A 19269-nucleotide genomic window follows, 5' to 3' on the forward strand; every position below is an offset into this window, starting at 1 on the left:
TCCATCTAGAGAAAGATTGCAACTTTTTGACCAAAGATTTCTTAGGTGAAGTGAGCTATGTAGCTATCAAAACTAATTGAAAAAAGTTTATGTCATCACTGAAGTATGGTGGAAAAATGTTAACAGAAACTTTACAAAAGAATTAGGAATTATAACTGAAAAGATTCTGGAGCTCAGACCATGCACACAACGAGAGATTATTCTTGAGTTACCCCCATGGAACATTTCAAACATATTTGAGAAGTCAATGCTCAAAGTTGTGTCACTCAGGAGAAAATCAAATCTGATTCAAATGAGCGGAAAAAGAAACTACACTGATCAGCTCTTTTATTATTAAATCATTGCTAACAGAATTACTGTTAAAATTACAAAAATTGCATTGTGTCACTATACTTGGATGTACAACTCACTTCCCTTTTAACAGCAGACACTTGCGAAAAACACAAGCAACCATTTGCCATTTCCTAACAATTCAAAGTTCAAAGACAGCAAAAGTAAACAAAAAAACATTTCACAAAATCACTCATTCAGTTCAAATAAAGTATTGCAACACCTTTTTTTTTTTTTAGAAGCTACAACCATTTATGTGAGGGGAAGATAAATTCACTCCAAATGATAACATTTAAAAATCTTTAAAACCTGAAGTTTGCAAATAGGTCAGGGCCGTTAAAAAAAAGGAAAATGGAAAAAAAATGAAGTACAAGAACGTGAGTTAAAAAAATATGCAATATCATAGTTGCTAATTCTTCATCGCAAATCTATCCTCTTGCCAATAGTACAACTGTCATGAAAATCATTTCGCCTTCTTTCTGGGTTTTCAATACCAATGTCTTCATAAAATAAGCATATTGCACACGTCTTGTGAGATCACTTTGTTTGTAGTCCAGGTATTGTTACTCTTAATGCTCCATCAAACTGCACACACTTCAACACCTATTATTTATTAGCAACAACCAAGTTCCAGTTCACAATTTCGGTGTTTGTGGCGGGGAATTTCCATTGACAAGTCCAAATGGAATTGTGCTCATTCATGATTGGCAACTGAGGGTGGCTGAAAGCAATCAGCATCTTCTAAAACCTATTAAAATACATTTTTTTTCTGAAAGTGCTCAACATCTACAGGACAATAAAGAATAACTGCTATGTACATGTCTGGCTTCAAAAGTGAAGTCTTTAGGAGCCAATTAGGAAGATGATCTTCAGGCAATGGTGGTGGTGTCCTTTTATTCACAACTACTTTATACTGCATAGCCCAAAGATGCAGAGTTGTACCATAATCAGAGACATTATTATTCACTATTATGATAAAGCCTACCTAGCACAGCATCATGTTAGATGGCAATTTCGTTGTTCTGAGACGTGAGATCACACATTTGAGTAATGATCATCGTAACCTGCTTTTTCAAAATATAAAATTTCAAATTGCACAAGCGCTCAACTGGCAGTTTTGCTCAAGAATACATGGAAGTACAGCCAATTACGCATGAAGGAGAGAGGATAATAAATTGTACTGAAAGTTCTTGTTAGATGGATATTGGTCAAATCTGTGACATATTCTCATTTGAAAAGCAAAATATGCATTGATATACAAGTACAATAAAATGGATGTTTTAATGAATGGATTTTCAACATCAAAATGTTATAAATTATCATGCAATTATTATTCCTCATATTATTAAGCAATAAAAATTATTGAAATAGCCAATGTAATATTGTCATAATGACATTTTTGTGACGCTATGTCACAGAAACGTTATCATGAGTGTCACACAACTAACACTGCATCAGTTGTGTGACACTTCTGCGGTCCTAATCCACTAAAGCTGAAATATTTTGGGTATATATTTATTATTTAATGTAAATAATATTTTAGATAATAGGCAGCTGAAATTCCAAAGTTAAGTACGCAGTTAAGAGACTAAATATTTTAAAATTATGCCTGGCTGATTTTACCAAAAAATATGTTTAAAAAATGTTCCAGATTATTAATGCACTGGGTATCAACAGGACTGCCACACCTTCAAATTGGATGAAATTGAACAGAAACATTTCTTGATAAAATAATATGTGATTCCATTAATCTCTCAAGTCTGCAAATTAAATGAAGACATCAAAACAGATATTACCATTTATGTAGGGGTGCACTTTGAGAAAATTCCCTACAGATAAAAAAATGGGGTGAGTTTTTCATTTACAAATGCCACTTTTTACCTGAAAAATAGGAGACCCCATAAAGTCTCAGTTATTAATAGGACAAATTGAAAAAAATTACGAAACTGTCATTTACTTTCAAACAAATAAACCAAATAGAGCACATGAATTTGTGGAAAAAAAATTGTGGCAGAAAATATTAGGGTGATTTTTAAATTCATTAATTTCAATTGTAAAACCCACCCACTAAATCAAAGTATATCTAAATGCAGCGCAGTACATAAATATGAGTAATTAAAATAAAATAAGAAAGTCAAAGAATAGTGGTTTGAATAATTATGTGGAAAAAAATCATGTATTGTGCGGACTACAAGAGAATGAATACTACCGAATAAAAATAGCAATATTGCATGGCAGTCTTGGAAAAGACCATGAAAACAGCAATCAGATGAGAAAAATTCTATTTAGCATTTGCCAGCCATTTAACGGTGAACGACAATTTCCAAAGGCTATTCCAAGAGAGAACAAGACATTGAATGATATATCATTTTTTTTAAATTGGTTAACCTGTACATGAATTTTAGGAACAACATATAAATAGCTGCCAAGTGCTCACGTTTTCTGGACTATTAGTGGAAATCTTAGAATGTTTTCTCAGCAATAAATATACTTCAATCCTGTATTCACTCATTAAATAGTCAAAAACACAATAAATACATATCACTCACACACAAGCAAGAGATAAATTAACGGATACGATAGATGTCGATTGAATTCTAACAGTATAAAAGGATTTGCAATTTCTTATAAAATACAATTTTCCAAGCAGATATTATCAAAAAACATGATTAATAGTCTCAAAAAAGGAGATACTGGAGAAATTTAATTAAATTCATGATTGAGATGCTATTTTTCTTTTCTTCTTCTATACCTTTTTATGCCAAAATATATAGATATTTTGAGACATAACATTAACACCATCTTACAGTGGGCTGAATAGACTACATACAAGACAATTCTCTCACTTTTTAGCCACCAGAAATATTACCAGTAAAAGAATTGTAAAGATTGGAAGACAATGTAAAAAAATTGGAAAATCAGTTAGAACGTTTCGGATTTCAGATACAAAGTAAACCAACTCAATAAGGTTAACCTTTGTTTCCAAATTATCCAGGAAAACAATGCAAAATGGCCTAATGGTATCGCCTACCACTGATTATCACCGGCTACATTATGGTAAACAGAATTTAAAAAAGTTTAATTTTTCTGATTAGACCACTAAAACAACATTATAAAAGAAACAATATGGCCATTCCACCACTGCTCAAATAAACATATTCCTTGTAGGTACTGGCGTGTAAAACTGTTCATGTATGAGGGACCAAAATGGTTTTTCTGGAAAAGGCACACTGAAGAAATCTGCTCTGGTTTGACAACAAAACTTATCAAATTAGAAACATAAAAGATGTGAATTTTTGTTGAGACAATAACACACACCAGAAACAATGTTGATTGCAGTAACAATCTACTCATTCAGAAAAATTAAATGCATATGCCAGCAGTAAACGAATCAACCCTAAATGCAAGGATGGATGACAGAGAAAATTTGTTTCGCATCCTTCCAACATCAAAAATTCTCATTATTACCACTTCCGATAACAAAAAACCAAATTTTAATATTCACTTGTCTACAACAGTTCTGATGGCTTTCAATATTGATGTCAGAATAGTAAGCTATTAATATTCTTCATGATTTAAAATTCAAATTTAATTATTTTCATCATCCCGTAAACAGACTCTTCACATTCTGTTCACTTGAATCATTGGAATGAGCTCTCCAGATAAGTCAGGTGGGTAAAATGCATGCCTACAATGCTCATATAGATGACAAACATTTGTGGATAACATCTGAAATGGGTGAGAAACTGACTGACATCAATACAAGAAAAGAAAGATTTTTGGAATTTGAGGAACATATGGAACTGTAATCATTAAACAATCACAATAATCAACCAAATGATAGGCATGATAGATGAGGGTGGGGCTCATGTCGTCGTTTTAAGTCTCATATTGATTGGGTAATACACCCATAACAGTTGGGGAGCAAATTTCAGTCAGGAGCCCAGAGCTCAGACTACCAAACCCCCATATGACTATAACCATCCAGAACAAATTAATGATTCATTCTTGCCCCCCTTTCATTAAGAAAATATTTATAACACCCACTAAAAAGCATTCAAACTTGTTGAATGGCAATACAAGTAGTCTATCACAGGATTCATGTTAGTAGGGAACACAGGCATAATAATAAACACAAAAATGGATAAATTAATAATGCTAATAAAAGTTATAATATGCTATTATTATGAAAGGAGTATTCACAATAATATTAACTCTACGCAATGCAAAGTGAATTTTGAATAAATTTTACTCGCTGTTTCTCCATCACTGACACAACTATTAGAATTCTATGACAGCATTTATTTATCGCAGTTTAAAGAGTAAATGACAAATGATAACCATAATTTTTTATGATTCATAATTTTCATAATTCACTCTTTTCCATTTATCTTTTTAATTAACTTAATTCAATTCACCTTACCAAACAAATAAAAATAAATGAGAGAATATAACTGTTTAAGGAACCTAAATCTCAACCCATCCTGGATTATACCATGTGGCAGCAAAGTTATTAGGTTCAACTTTTGTTAAGAAAAATTAAGTTTCTTTTTGTTGCTGTGTAAACACATCCATATGCAGAGGAAAACCCCTCCGGGCAAAGGAACTGCTATTGCGTAGCCATGATTATAAATCAACGGAAAAAGGTCTCTTAAGACTTATTCTTTCTTCATATACAACCAAAAAAAGCCCAAAAATGAAATAATAATGGGTTTCACTTCGCTAAAAGGAGACACAAAATTACTCTGTCACCAGATAAAAATTCTACTGACAGGACTCAATTCCAAATCTTCTACTGCTTTCCTGAATTTTAGGATTTTGGAAACTATCAACTTTGCATGCTTCACTTGCAAAGATATTTGAATCTAATGCCGCAGTAATTAACCAGAAGATTGGAATGATGTGAGATAGAGCTCAGTACCTTACCCTGCAGCATCAGATATTCATATTTTAAGAGTAGGATTATAGTTCCTTTTCCCGAACTACCTGCTGTTTCCCAGAACGTTCTAATGCTCAGAAATCTTGACATTTTGAGTCCAGATGCATCTTCTGAATTTGAATTCAGGGACCTTAAGTCATTAGCTGAATGCTCTATCCACTAGACTATTACACCACTCATTTTGAATGACGTATAACAAAAATTATGTCAATGAGTTTTAAACACGCATTATCACAAAACGTAAACTGAAATTTGCTGATAGAATATGCCTGATCACTTGTGCTTAACTTTTAAATTGTAAACAATGAATTACAGTTATAAGAATGATGATCCAGGTCATTGACATTCCAGGTGAACTTGGAGAGTAATTTCCTAAGCATGAATTTCTTGCAGTTTCTTAAATACTTTTAATGAGAGAATAAGGTTGAAACAAATGATAGAACTGCGAGAGCATGTTTTCCTGAATACTGTATCGTACATAAGGAATCAACACTTCTAAAAATAATATTTAGTAATTGCATCATTATTACTCATTGAAGAAGTTAGTAATTTAATTCAATCAATTTTTCTTATAAAAGATATCCTTGTTCTTGATAATAATAATTTCTTTCGAGTCCTTTTAAATGCAGGATAAAAGTGTTAATACTGAATAAGAGAACCTTAAAATGTTTCCTATCCAAGCAAACCAGAAAGATAAATAGATAAACCAACGTGATAAAATGGGCATAAAAATTAAAAGGAGTCAGTTGCATAGTCATTAAAGAATGTTATTCTCTTGATAGTGTACTAACCTAGAATGAAAAAATGTATATAAATGTTTACCACTGAAATTCTATTGAATAACGACCATTTCAAGGAAGTATGTCTATTGGAGGAGCAATGCAATGCATAATGTCCATCATATGAAGGGTGCCATGGAGGAAATACAAAAAAATCTAGCCGATTTACCAACAGTGAACAAGGCCATAAATATCCTACATATTACCAGATGGATCAAATGAGGCTGGCCAACAAAGCAAATACAAGAGAGATGACATATGCACACAACATGATGCAAAAAAAGGAACCACAAACAAGATCAAGTCACAAATACCCTACCCAGAAAACATTAGAGCATGATTTATGTACCTGCAATCACTTCAACCACATTCTACGGATTTGTCATCCCCGATGAAATCTTCATTACGTATAACTTCATTCGACTAGCAACACCATAGTGAACCACCTCCATTGGGGTGGTATTTGAGCACCAGTTCCATCCATTAATGCATGTTCACAGCACTTGGCAAACACCAAGGGAGACAGGGACAATCAGTCAGTCATGTCAATGACCAAATCACAATGAGCTCTCAAAGAGAAAATGCTTCAAATCAAAACAGAAGGAGCTGATTCTTTTACAATCACTTTACACCTCTGGGTTATTGGATCTAATATAAAGTGTGGTATCTGGATGAGTAAAAAGAAATTGGCTGAAGAATAAAATACTGAGAATGGATGAAAAATGGGAATCGGGAGCAGAACACATGCAGGGAATTGAAGAAGCAAAAACATTCAAATTCCTCCCCTAAATGCTCCAGTAGTGTTTTGCATGTTTTCAGAGCGGGGGGGGGAGAGACGTCAATGCGACTTAATCCAATTTTTTAGGAGTTCACCAACTCGATGTGAATCGTCTCATCTGAGGGACTGCAAACAGTGCTCAACACCCTTCTGAAGTCCAGTAATTTTACAGCATGTGCTCTGGATCACATGCCATACCTAAGGAATAAAAAAGGAAGAGATATTTGGACTCATAAGTAATGAAGACCCATGAAAAGAAAACATGCACAAGGAATGGATAGGAGTTCAGAAAACATTTCAATACAGAAAAACTTGCAATTTTTTCTGTCCTCTTTTACATTCAGACATGAAACGTTTATAAACTATTCATGTTACTATTTCCTGCTAAGAGAGAAAAAAGAATCAACTTAATTTGGAGAGTAGATACCAATGACCACATACATATATCTCAGGTATTGAGGATTGTTATATTTAGACTTTACACAAAGGATCTATTAATCTTGGGACCAATCAACTTTCCACCACTGTATAATGAACAAATGGACTTATCACTGAGCATAGTTAGCATATATTCATGGCGATCTACCATCACAACAAGAAGTGCATTTCGGAACTGGAAAAAAATGATGAAATTCACATTTGTTATGCTTTGTGGACGATGCTTCTAGTCATTAGTGTAGATCACGACATGAATTCACAAAGTGGATTGTCAGTGGACTAATTAGGTGGATTTCATTTCCAAATATCATCCTAATTTTGATCAAATTATTCTTTGAAAGGTTTTGGTCTTAAAGGGTAATTGAAATGTTAGATACTATAATTAATGCGGTTAACTGGAAACATGAAAATGCTTTGAAAGTACAAGGGCTGTCCAGTAAGTAGCTTGAGTGGGGGGAGTCGAATGATCATTGTATTGATGCACACAGTAGGTCAGAACACCTCGATCTGTAGTGGTTGGAAGGTTGCATTGCTTGTGGTTTGTTTACAATAGCAAGTCAAAATGAACAATACCTTGAAAGTCCGGCTAAACGTGATTATCATTCAGTTATAAGGTTTTTACTGATGAAAAACTTCAAATCTGCTGACATTCATCAGGAAATTTGTGCTCTGTACCGACCAAATGTGATGAATGACATGAGTTGTGAGTCAGTGTCCCCGTTCATTTAAGAGTGAACACAAATGCCCACGACATTGCAGAAGCGGACACCTGCCTGTGGCAAACGATGAACTGCACCTGAAATTGACGAAAATTTTGCGAAAACCATCATTTTACCATATCTGAAATCTTTAGAAAGTTTTGATTACTACATGTTTTATGCTCAGATCCAAGAGGAACTTCAAAATGCAACCCATCGGTTGGCTGTGGAATTTTATGCTGAAGGAATTGAAAACTAGTGAAGAGATATGAAAAATGTTTAAATCTAATGAATAACTGATCGTAGCACTTTTCCGCTTGATAAAATTTTTTTTTAAGACCAGGTTTGGATGTATCACATCATCATCACCTGATGATGAGTAATACATCGAAACCTGGTTGTAAAATAAAATTTTATGCAATGGAAAAGTGCTACAATCAGTTATTCATTATGTTCGACTTCCACCACATCATGCCTGAAGCTACTAAATACGTTTAAATCTGTTTGGCGAATATATATATATATATAAATAGCAGAGATAAGTAGTTTGAGATTACAACAAATTTTCTGTATCTATTCCAGGGTATTTTTTATAGCATAATGAAGTCAACTATCTGGGCAGCCCTTGTGATTCCTTTAAAACCATATGTCTGATCCTTAAATATTATACTTAAAAAGGTGAAATGAAATTACTGAAAACTCAAGATCAGAATCATTACCAGAAACATGATCAGTTTTTCCTTTCCTCCTGCACCTGGTTTCACTACAGTCACATCAATATATAGAGTCACCTCGGTTCCCACCAGCACTTGAGCAAAAGATTCCCTAAGGCCCTCCAAATTAAAAAAAGAGCATACTTCTCTTTGAAAATTCCTGACCATATATTACTGACTTCTTGAAACAATTAGGACCCTTTCCTTGACATATATGGGAGTTTTAAAATAAATTGAGTGAGTCACAACTTTGACAACAAGTATTGACATTTGCAAGAGAGAAATACTTTCCCATAATAAATAAACATACATCATATTCAAAACAGCATGGTAATGCATGCTTTTGTTGACTTTAGTCCAACCCATGCAAAGATTTTATATATTAGCAGCAATAAACTGCTTTCAAACACTTATACACATTAATAATATAGACATTTTACATGAGTGGATCATGAGGAACAAGATGTTTTTAATAAATGATTTCTATGATATTATTATCCAAAAATTTTCCGGAAATCGCCCATGTGTTTGGCAATTCCAGAATATCATCTCTAACTCGTATTTAAATAGCTGAATTGCAACCAACCTGGAACTTAGCCTGGGAGAACCTATTAAAGGTTGCAAGATCTGGATGCCTCAATTTTCTTTTATTTTACAGATGGTTTTCCAAGAAGGACAGCAATGTCATCTCGTAATGCTTGCTGGCATCCAGGTGTCTAAGGCTGTGCCTTTCATTTGGATAGATCTGTAAGAACCATTAAATGAATGAAAGATACATCAGCTGGAAGCATGGAGACATCTCTCATCATGGCTACCAAGATAATAATGAAACAAACTAAAGACTAAACACCTTCATAGTTTTCTGACACACCACACCCAAAGATTTGCATCAGTAAGGCATCACTAAAGAATTATGAAAATGATTTAAACTTAATATTGTTTAGTCCATCCATATTTAAATGTTAAATTGTAGTTTGACCTTCTTGTGCAGGTTATAGGCATATTTAATTGGCTACTCAGCTGAAGGTGCAAATTATGCCAAACTGACAAGTTGCTGTTGTATCATGACATATTTAGAGACTTCAAGAGACATGAAGAGAGAGGAAAGTGTAATCAATGGACTTGTGATAATAGGCAGAACATAAAAATTTTGAAGCAAATGATTTCATTGAATTAATACAACCTGATTCCAAGGAATAGTGAAATGACTGTTTCGGTGAGCTGGGAGGCAAAGTTTCTGGGACAGAAGAGGAAGACCCTGAAAATGCTCCAGACTCTAAAGAGGATGGAATGCTTTCAGGTGATGGATAGCACAATAGCAGATTAAGAGGCTGAGGAGCCATACATTGAGTAGTTCGAAAAGGTATCTAGGGTTTTATTTATTCAGACAAAGATGTTCTTTGGTGCTATAAAATAATTTACAATGAGAAAAGAAAGCCATCATGCAAAAATCACGGGACAAACAAAGGTGCAAAACAGAAACTACAGATAAGTCATTGCCTCTTGCAGAATGAGCAAAAATATGTCAGCGTGCACTTTGCACTATTCAATTACAAGTGGCAGTGGTTATCATACATGGGAAGGCAACAGGAGACAGGAAACTTGGCTTCAGCATTAGCCTAATCTTAAAAAAAAGTACCAAGGGGACCAGAAATTTGGACCAGGACCCTCAGGGTGGGAAGCCAATACGTAAGCCACCTCATGATCCAGGTCTCCTTAGTGATAAGTTTTGGCAATAATATACTAACAAACATTTAATTTTTGTTTTGCCGAATGTGAAGTTGTAATAACTTCCACATGAAATGTTTTAGAACAGTATTCTTGGAATCTAACAGTTTCAGGCTTAACTTGGTGGAATTCTTTCATGGTGAGGTGAAAGAAAGAGAAAAAACAACTTTGCACTTCCACACACTTTTTTAATATAACACGACCATGGTTTCGATGCTGCGCATCATCTTCAGGTACAACATAACAAAATTATTCAACTTATATAGCCAGGAGCCAGGTAGGGGAAGTCAGGGAGAGGGGTGGTAGCAATCATTGGTGGGTGAAGGGAAAGGGAAAGTGAGGGGGAACTAATGGATGCAGACGGTACAAAGGGGGGTGGTTGTTTGCCACGGTTGACCCTCATTAACGGAGGGTCGGTGACTGTCACTGCCTTGGTGGGGGAGGGGATGGTGTGGGGTGGTATTCAAGAAATTAAGGAGAGGGGAACGCGAGAGGTAAAGGATATCGTTGACCACCTCAAGATTACCGGACTGAAGGGATTCCCAAATTTCCAACTCCTCCAGAGCGTTCAGCCGCCGACCTTTCGTTTCTGTGTGTAAAATGTCTGCTGTGAAATTGCTGGAATGATTGTAGTCTAAGAGGTGTTTGGCGAATTGTGATCTGTTGTCTTTCTTCCTGAAGCATGAACGGTGTTCCTTAATCCTAATGTCGAAAGTCCTCCCAGTCTGTCCAATGTAGATGGCGTTGCAGTCTGTACAATTGAGTCTATAAACTCCGCTGTGTTGCATGACGTCAAGACAAACACAGAGAACTCCGCATTATAAAACAGATTGCAGTCAACAACGGCTACCCTGAAACATTGATTGACAACATGTACAACAGAAAACAAACGCAAATAGCTCGGAATTCCATATATCACACACCCAAACCGGACACGCACCAATGGCGAAGAATTCCTTTCCTTGGCCATCTCTCACTCAGGACACAACAAATACTCGCAAAAAACCATATCAAAGCCGCTTTTTACAATTCACGTACTTTAAAAAATATAATAGGTTCCACTAAAGACAAAATTGACGTCATGCAACACAGCGGAGTTTATAGACTCAATTGTACAGACTGCAACGCCATCTACATTGGACAGACTGGGAGGACTTTCGACATTAGGATTAAGGAACACCGTTCATGCTTCAGGAAGAAAGACAACAGATCACAATTCGCCAAACACCTCTTAGACTACAATCATTCCAGCAATTTCACAGCAGACATTTTACACACAGAAACGAAAGGTCGGCGGCTGAACGCTCTGGAGGAGTTGGAAATTTGGGAATCCCTTCAGTCCGGTAATCTTGAGGTGGTCAACGATATCCTTTACCTCTCGCGTTCCCCTCTCCTTAATTTCTTGAATACCACCCCACACCATCCCCTCCCCCACCAAGGCAGTGACAGTCACCGACCCTCCGTTAATGAGGGTCAACCGTGGCAAACAACCACCCCCCTTTGTACCGTCTGCATCCATTAGTTCCCCCTCACTTTCCCTTTCCCTTCACCCACCAATGATTGCTACCACCCCTCTCCCTGACTTCCCCTACCTGGCTCCTGGCTATATAAGTTGAATAATTTTGTTATGTTGTACCTGAAGATGATGCGCAGCATCGAAACCATGGTCGTGTTATATTAAAAAAGTGTGTGGAAGTGCAAAGTTGTTTTTTCTCTTTCTTTCACCTCACCAGTATTCTTGGATCCAAAAAAATAAGAACAAAATTATAAAACAGAATATCTATGGATATTAAAATGGCCAATGGCCCTTCTTCATTTAGAAAGAAGTTACACCTTTTCCTGAAAACAAAATTGTATTAATCTGTTTATAAGAGCCTAAATTAAAGGAGTTCTAAGTATAATTGTTACCATGGCATTCATATTTGTACAATCTTGACTTATCCTACATCAGTGTATGATCATAAGAATGAATAAAGGTTATTATTATAACTAATTTCAGGCCTGTATATCATGCAATGTTTTGAAAGTGGGAAATTTTATTCTGCACACGTGCTTTATCAGTATTAAATGCAGTTACCTATCATTATTTTTGGCATGGTTAAAAAAAATAAACAATGAAAAACTGAATAATCTAGTACTCGCTCTTGAGTGAAGAAGAGCTGAAAATAATTGTCTAGGTAATTACATGTCAAGATTAGTTAAAAGTCTCTGATTCAAGAATACTGTTTCCCAATAAAATGTGTTAAAAGCATTCAGCATATTTTAATGCAGATGAAAACACTTAAGTGTCCTAAGTGAGTTTTGCAAATTTGGAATTGGATCCCCCTCTCCTCTCCTAGGAAGTGGAGAGGAGATATGGGTGGTGGATCTGGGCACCTGGTTGGACAGATGGGTTTGGTGTTTTTGGATTTCTAAATACTCATGAATGCAGTAGAATGGAAAAATCTACAGCTCTATGATATCATCCCTAAGTGGGTACTTATGATTTTTAAAACACATCCACCCAGGTTTAAAAGAAAACAGCTTTTCACAGCACAAGCATATATATATTTCACTTAACTATAATAGTCCTGATTTATTTACTAAACAAAGAAAAGCTGAAGAACATGAGGAGAGAAAGAAGACTGACCTGCAACTGATATGGCTTCCCTGCACGGACGAGAGCTCCAATTAACTCACTAGTATGTACAAAGTGGACATTCTCATCCATTAAGCCATGGATAACAAGGAGACGATTTGCTCTAGAAAGAAAAGTAATGCATCAATTAAAGACAAAGAAGGATTAGAATGGTACACCAATGCCAACTGTTAACTAATATGGAAATGTCCTCAAGTTACAATCATTAACAAACCAAACAAGCACTCAATAATGTAGCACCCCTTAGGACTTAAGGTGTATGAGAGCATCAACTGTCAAAATGTTAAAGTGCCTCTATATATTCAAGGGAATAAATCATACAGTGGCCCAATGACCAAAATGGTCTCATGATGCATGCATTTCAATTGCTATTCTCATATTCAAAGCAAATTTTTCTTCAATTTTACCTTTCAAATTTTCATCAAATTTACCTTTCTTTCAAGACTTCTATAAGCGGCTGAAATATTTTTAATCTGAATAAATACATCAACTTAAAAATTCATTTTAATGAAAATTCTCTTGGCACAACTATTATGATGATCATTTGCTACACTTAGAAGTTCCAAAAGTATCTGTTTCAATTATACATGATATATGCTATGGCACATTTCTGATAAAAAAGGCTAAAAAATGGTGATTGATAGCGAATTATTTTTTGTCACTTATCCACATTTTATGTTAGTTTGAAATCTACAGTTCTATGATATTCAAATGTGTGAAATGATGTTTTGGGATGCAAGATATTCTTTGATAGATTCACAATTTCCAAGGGTGGCCAAAAACTTTTGTTTCTTACACAAATATGTAGTAATCATACAGCTGAGGTTAGATTACTAACTAAATTACTTTTGTTTCCTGGAATAATTGTTTTACATTAATTATTGGAATAATGCTGACTTTTTTAACATATGCTAAACATGAGGCAGGAAATCTTAAAAAAAACAATCTAACTTGACCTATCATCATCATCTGTATTTCAATCCTAGGATTGGTTTACTGCCGCTGCTACATTCTACTATTAGTAGAATGCAAGGTAAGGCTGCATATTCTAGGGAGAGTAATTTGGTGGTCTCCCATTGCCTTCCACACCGCAGCACTGTGGCCGATACCGTGAATGTCACTCTTGCCCGAAGCTGTGGCAGGTGATGCCAGGCCACTTGGTCTATGCCTCCAGTCCCTAATGGTGAAACTGCAGCCTTTCGCCATGGGTTCAGGGTAGCTTTTTAGTGGGATTCTATTTTTCTCATTGTCTCGTTCCGAAATACCATTATTGTGTTTTTTTTGTTAATGTGTGGTTGTCTGTCTCATTCCAAATAACCATTAATAAATTTTTCCTAAGCAGAAAATATTTTGCCAGTCACGGGAATCGAACCAGTGACCTCCAGTTCAAGCAGATACGCTATTTCTGGTCTACCCTTGCCCCCCAACTAGGCCTAAACTTTGCATATTATTCATTCATTAAGTTCATCAGGGATTACTAGAAATACCCACATAAGAAAGGACTCCTACCAGATTGCCAACATAGATTTAACATTGCTATCAACAGTGGTCATGCTCATTTTATTCCAAAATTTTCTATATAATTGGATATGCATACATTTTCTTCATGAGCATCCCAGAAAACAATTCAACTTACTCTTCCGGGAACATGTGAGCATGAGAGAGCACAGAACCTTCTTTGTACCCATCAGGGTTGAGGGTTGGCAAGTCCATGTATCGCTCCGTGTAGCCAGTGTCATATAAGTGCCATGATGTTACTGGAGCCCCAGCTACAGCCACCTATTGGATGGAATACAGGTTAACCACAAATGATCCACCGAGAAGACCACTGCATTTAGAAGTAATTTCAACTGATCTAAAGTGAATTAGACCTGCTTAGGAGATGAATTGGTGGACGGTGGTGATTTGACATTATTATTTTTACTGGCAAAGTAGTCACTCCAAAAAAGTTGATGTGAAAAACAACAAAAATAATTTCAGAACACAAATATGTAAATTTATATGGAATTGAGGGAATTTAAACATTAGATTCAGTTCCGTCGCTAGTTTATCTATTTATATAGGTACATAATTTGTTACTAGAAGCTGCATTTTGCATAATGCTGAACTATATTCTTTACTTATTACAAACTCAAAAAGTTTTACATTGTGCTCTATGTATAGTTTACATATTCTTGCACATAAACATGAAAAAAATGTCTTCATTGCTTTAAGCGAGCGTAACTTCTTCCAAGAAAACTTTTAGGCAAATACTTTTAAAAGATATTCAAGAACAGAAAATTTTAGAATTCAGTCATATACTTGAACTTGCATCTCCTGTACTCAGGCAACAAAGGGTTAAATACTTTTTATGATACCGATTCAAAGATGTATTCCATAGTTTCAAAGGTCCTTTCAGGAAAAATTACTGCTTGAAATCGATTGTTTCATGTGTTTACACAAAAATTTTAACAACATTTTAACCATATTGTAAAACAGCATCTGATGAGTATTTGATAAATATCTCATTTTGCATAAAATAGTATAAAGTACTTTACATATTTGAGTCATCCAAGCACTCATGCAGAATACATTCATAAGATTATGAGAATGTTATCTTACCTTAAACACATCTGAGTGATGCACCAAGGCCAATAAGGAAAGGTATCCACCATATGACCAGCCATGGATGGCAATTCGCTCCGGATTTATAAATCCCAGGCGTGAGCTCAACCACTGAAGAACTTCCACCTGATCAGATAGCTCAACTGTTCCCTAGAGGTGTAGCAAGAGGGTTAAAACATTTACTTATTTCATTACATTAATTTTCAAGTAATGTAAATCTTATAAAGCAGTAATTTCAAATCAGTGAATGACTCCATTGAAGTAACTGTCACATCATCTCCCGCAGCTCTTCGAATTCAATCTTAAATTATGAGTGCAATCCAAAAAGTAAGGTCTCCAATTTTTCAGAAACAGAAAGAAATTTTTATTTTCAAAAACAATTATTTTAAAGCTTGAACAGTCTTATATTTTTCTAGATAATTGCCATTTTGGTTGGTGAATTTTGGTGCTGGGGAAGTTTTTGTATGTCCATGTCATTTCAGCATGCCATCATGTTGTTGAAGAAGAGTTGGACCACTCGACTTTCACCTTGTCATTATTGCTCGTCCTGGGTGACAAAACCTGGTTGTAGCACTACACATCTGAGATTAAACAGCGATCATAGGAGTGGCGGTATTCCTCTTAACCCAAGCCACGAAAATTCAAACAAACACAGTATGCATCATGGCCACTGTGCTTAGGAATCAAAATGGGATATTGTTGGTGGATTTCATGGCTTCTGGGACCGCAATAAATGTAGACAGTTATTGCAAGACCCACCCTACCTATAGTCTGCACTTGTCACCAAATGACTACCACTTGTTTCCTAAGTTGAAAGAACATTTCATCAGCAGGTGCCACAGCATTAATGATGACCAGGTGAAAGATTAGGTCCAATGCTTTCAATAATACGGCGAACTAGTATGACTTGGACATACAAAAACCACTCCAGTGCCAACAAAAGTTATCGATCAAATTGGCAATTATGTAGAAAAATAAGGGAATGTTTAAGCTTTAAAAATGAAGACCTTACTATTGGGATTACCCTTAAATATATACATATATATATATACATATACGAGGGTCATCCGGAAAGTAGTACCCGTTCGTGAAATAAAGACACAAAAGTAAATATTAACAAACATAAAAAATTTTATTTGAAAGAGGATACTTCAAACTACTTCTCAACATAATCTCCAAGCAAATTAAGGCATTTGTCATAACGTGTGACAAGTTTCTGTATTCCTGCTGCATAGTCCTTCGCCGCCAGCTCATTGAGATACGCGAGGGACCCATCTTGCACAAATTTTTGCATAATGCAGATGGTGTTTAACAATTTCATGAACAATTGTTCGAGAAACATTGGGAAAATGCTCACAGATGTCATCAATTGTGACGCACCGATCGTTCCTCACGAATTCGTCAACTGAGCTCACCAGTTGGTCTGTAATGACAGACGGTCTCCCCGAACGCTCATCGTCGTGTGTGTTCCCCCTCCCCATGTTGAAGTTGCGACACCACCGCCGAACAGACGACTCGTCCATTACATTGTCTCCATACACCTCCTTTAATTGGCGATGAATATCACATGGGCGAACGTTTCTTGCATTGAGGAATTTAATCACTGCCCTCACTTCACAACTGGCGGCGTTCTCAATTTTTTTAAACATTGTAAACAATCACAGAAACAACACAGGCAATGCTAGCGTCACGCAACTTGGCTCAGAGAAGGCAGACAAGCCACTGAAGCTATCTGACCTCGTCCAGCGGCTACTCGCGTCGTCAGCACTTCATGCGGCACGAACGGGTACTACTTTCCGGATGACCCTCGTATATGCATATTAGTTCAACCTGAAAGAGTGACTGCATATGCTTCTTCTTTAACTAATTATCTATATATATATATATATATATATATATATATATATATATACATATATATATATATATATATATATATATATACATATATATACATATATATATATATATATATATATATATATATATATATATATATATATATATATATATATGTATATATATATATGTATATATATATATATATATATATATATGTATATATATATATATATGTATATATATGTATATGTATATATATATATATGTATATGTATATATATATATATATATATATATATATATATATATATATATATATATATATATATATATATATATATATATATATATATATATATATATATATATATATATATATATAGAGAGAGAGAGAGAGAGAGAGAGAGAGGACAATAAAATAAAGTGTTTCCAAATTAAATTAACTGACCAGGTTAGACTTTTCTGAGCCCATAGAATCATTGTAATAATTTCAGGCTGACAATACACCTTTTACATTTTAGCACCTGAGCAGTGAATCTATACATGTATTCTCCAGAAATGCAACACTAGTCGAACAGATTTGATGATAGGAAGTATATAACATTGTAAAATTTACCTTGATAATGTGTTTTTGCCATAAAACATTCACATTAAATGCTTTTATTTAGGAAGAAAATTGTTTATTAATGACAACTACATCTCTTAATCAGTCTGAAGACTATTAAGGAAAGAACTAGCTCGGTAAGAACAACTGAACTTTTTTACTCCATAAAACCAAAAAGGCATGACAAATAGCTTTTCACATGTCTGTACAACAGTCATTTAAAATATTAATTGATAGCATAAGGTCTTAAACTGAGGAACACCATACTGGGTTGACAGCTTCATGAGATCATGCACTAATCAAAATGAATACCTCACAACATAGCATCAAAAGAGTAGTTCAGTACACCAAAGTAGGTTTTTTAAGAGAGCTACACCAGCTAGGATGACCTACTTACCATACGACATCTCAGATGACTTTCAAACTGTACACCTCTATGCTGAGATCCTCGAGAATCAATCACAACAACACAGTACCCTAGGGCTGCCAGCATGTGCATTCTTAGAGAGCGCATTCCCTGGGTAAATACACAAAATTATAATGCTATTTATACATAAATATGCAAAATTAAAACATTTAATCCAATTTTTTTCCTTCAAGAAACTTTTTCTGAGGCCAGAAAAGTTTTACCTTAAAGACATTGGAAACGAGTTGAACTTCAGGACCACCATAAACATAGAGAACGGTTGGATAGCGCTTCCCTGGGCGGAACGAATGTGGTTTGAAGACCATTGCATGAAGAGTATCACCGGAGGAGATGCGATGTGCATAGAGATCTGGACACAACTCCTCAGAAACAGGAGCTGGAAAGAAACAAGTGAGGAAATGAGCCACAAACTCACTGGCAGGTGATGGGTAAGCAAGACAGCATCAAAAATTAAAACCACACACCTATTCTATTTTATGACACTAATTCAAAATTATTTCAATTATTACAAGTCAAATCCAGTAGAGTCTCTGCAGACCAATATTGTACCATTAAAATTAAGTGCCAGTAACTATATAATATAAAGATAATCAAATTATATTTTCCTCATATTCTATAGTTACTGGCACTTTATTTGAAAGGTACAATTTGTGATGAGATTAGTCTTATGAAATACCCTGGATATATATTTATTAGATTCACAGGTTAAACCATCATATAATGTTTCTACAGTATCAATATTGAATCAGAA

At 35.1% G+C, this 19269-nt stretch overlaps 1 protein-coding gene across 2 annotated transcripts in view; it reads right to left on the reverse strand.

Moving 5' to 3' along the window:
* Positions 1 to 310: 310 nt before the first annotated feature.
* Positions 311 to 19269, reverse strand: part of LOC139696163 (dipeptidyl peptidase 9) — a 41579-nt gene continuing 22620 nt past the window's right edge. For both annotated transcript variants that reach the window (XM_071594786.1, XM_071594785.1), the window contains exons 14-20: positions 18722 to 18894; positions 18489 to 18608; positions 15643 to 15795; positions 14678 to 14820; positions 13033 to 13144; positions 9262 to 9420; positions 311 to 7024 (exon numbers count right to left, since the gene is read on the reverse strand). In XM_071594786.1, the coding sequence (XP_071450887.1) occupies positions 9328 to 9420; positions 13033 to 13144; positions 14678 to 14820; positions 15643 to 15795; positions 18489 to 18608; positions 18722 to 18894 (794 nt within the window). In that variant the 3' untranslated portion in view covers positions 311 to 7024; positions 9262 to 9327. The remainder of the gene's footprint in view (positions 7025 to 9261; positions 9421 to 13032; positions 13145 to 14677; positions 14821 to 15642; positions 15796 to 18488; positions 18609 to 18721; positions 18895 to 19269) is intronic.

This window comes from Hetaerina americana, unplaced genomic scaffold (genome assembly GCF_022747635.1).
Source record: "Hetaerina americana unplaced genomic scaffold, ioHetAmer1.1.p SCAF_7, whole genome shotgun sequence".
Lineage (NCBI taxonomy): Eukaryota > Metazoa > Arthropoda > Insecta > Odonata > Calopterygidae > Hetaerina > Hetaerina americana.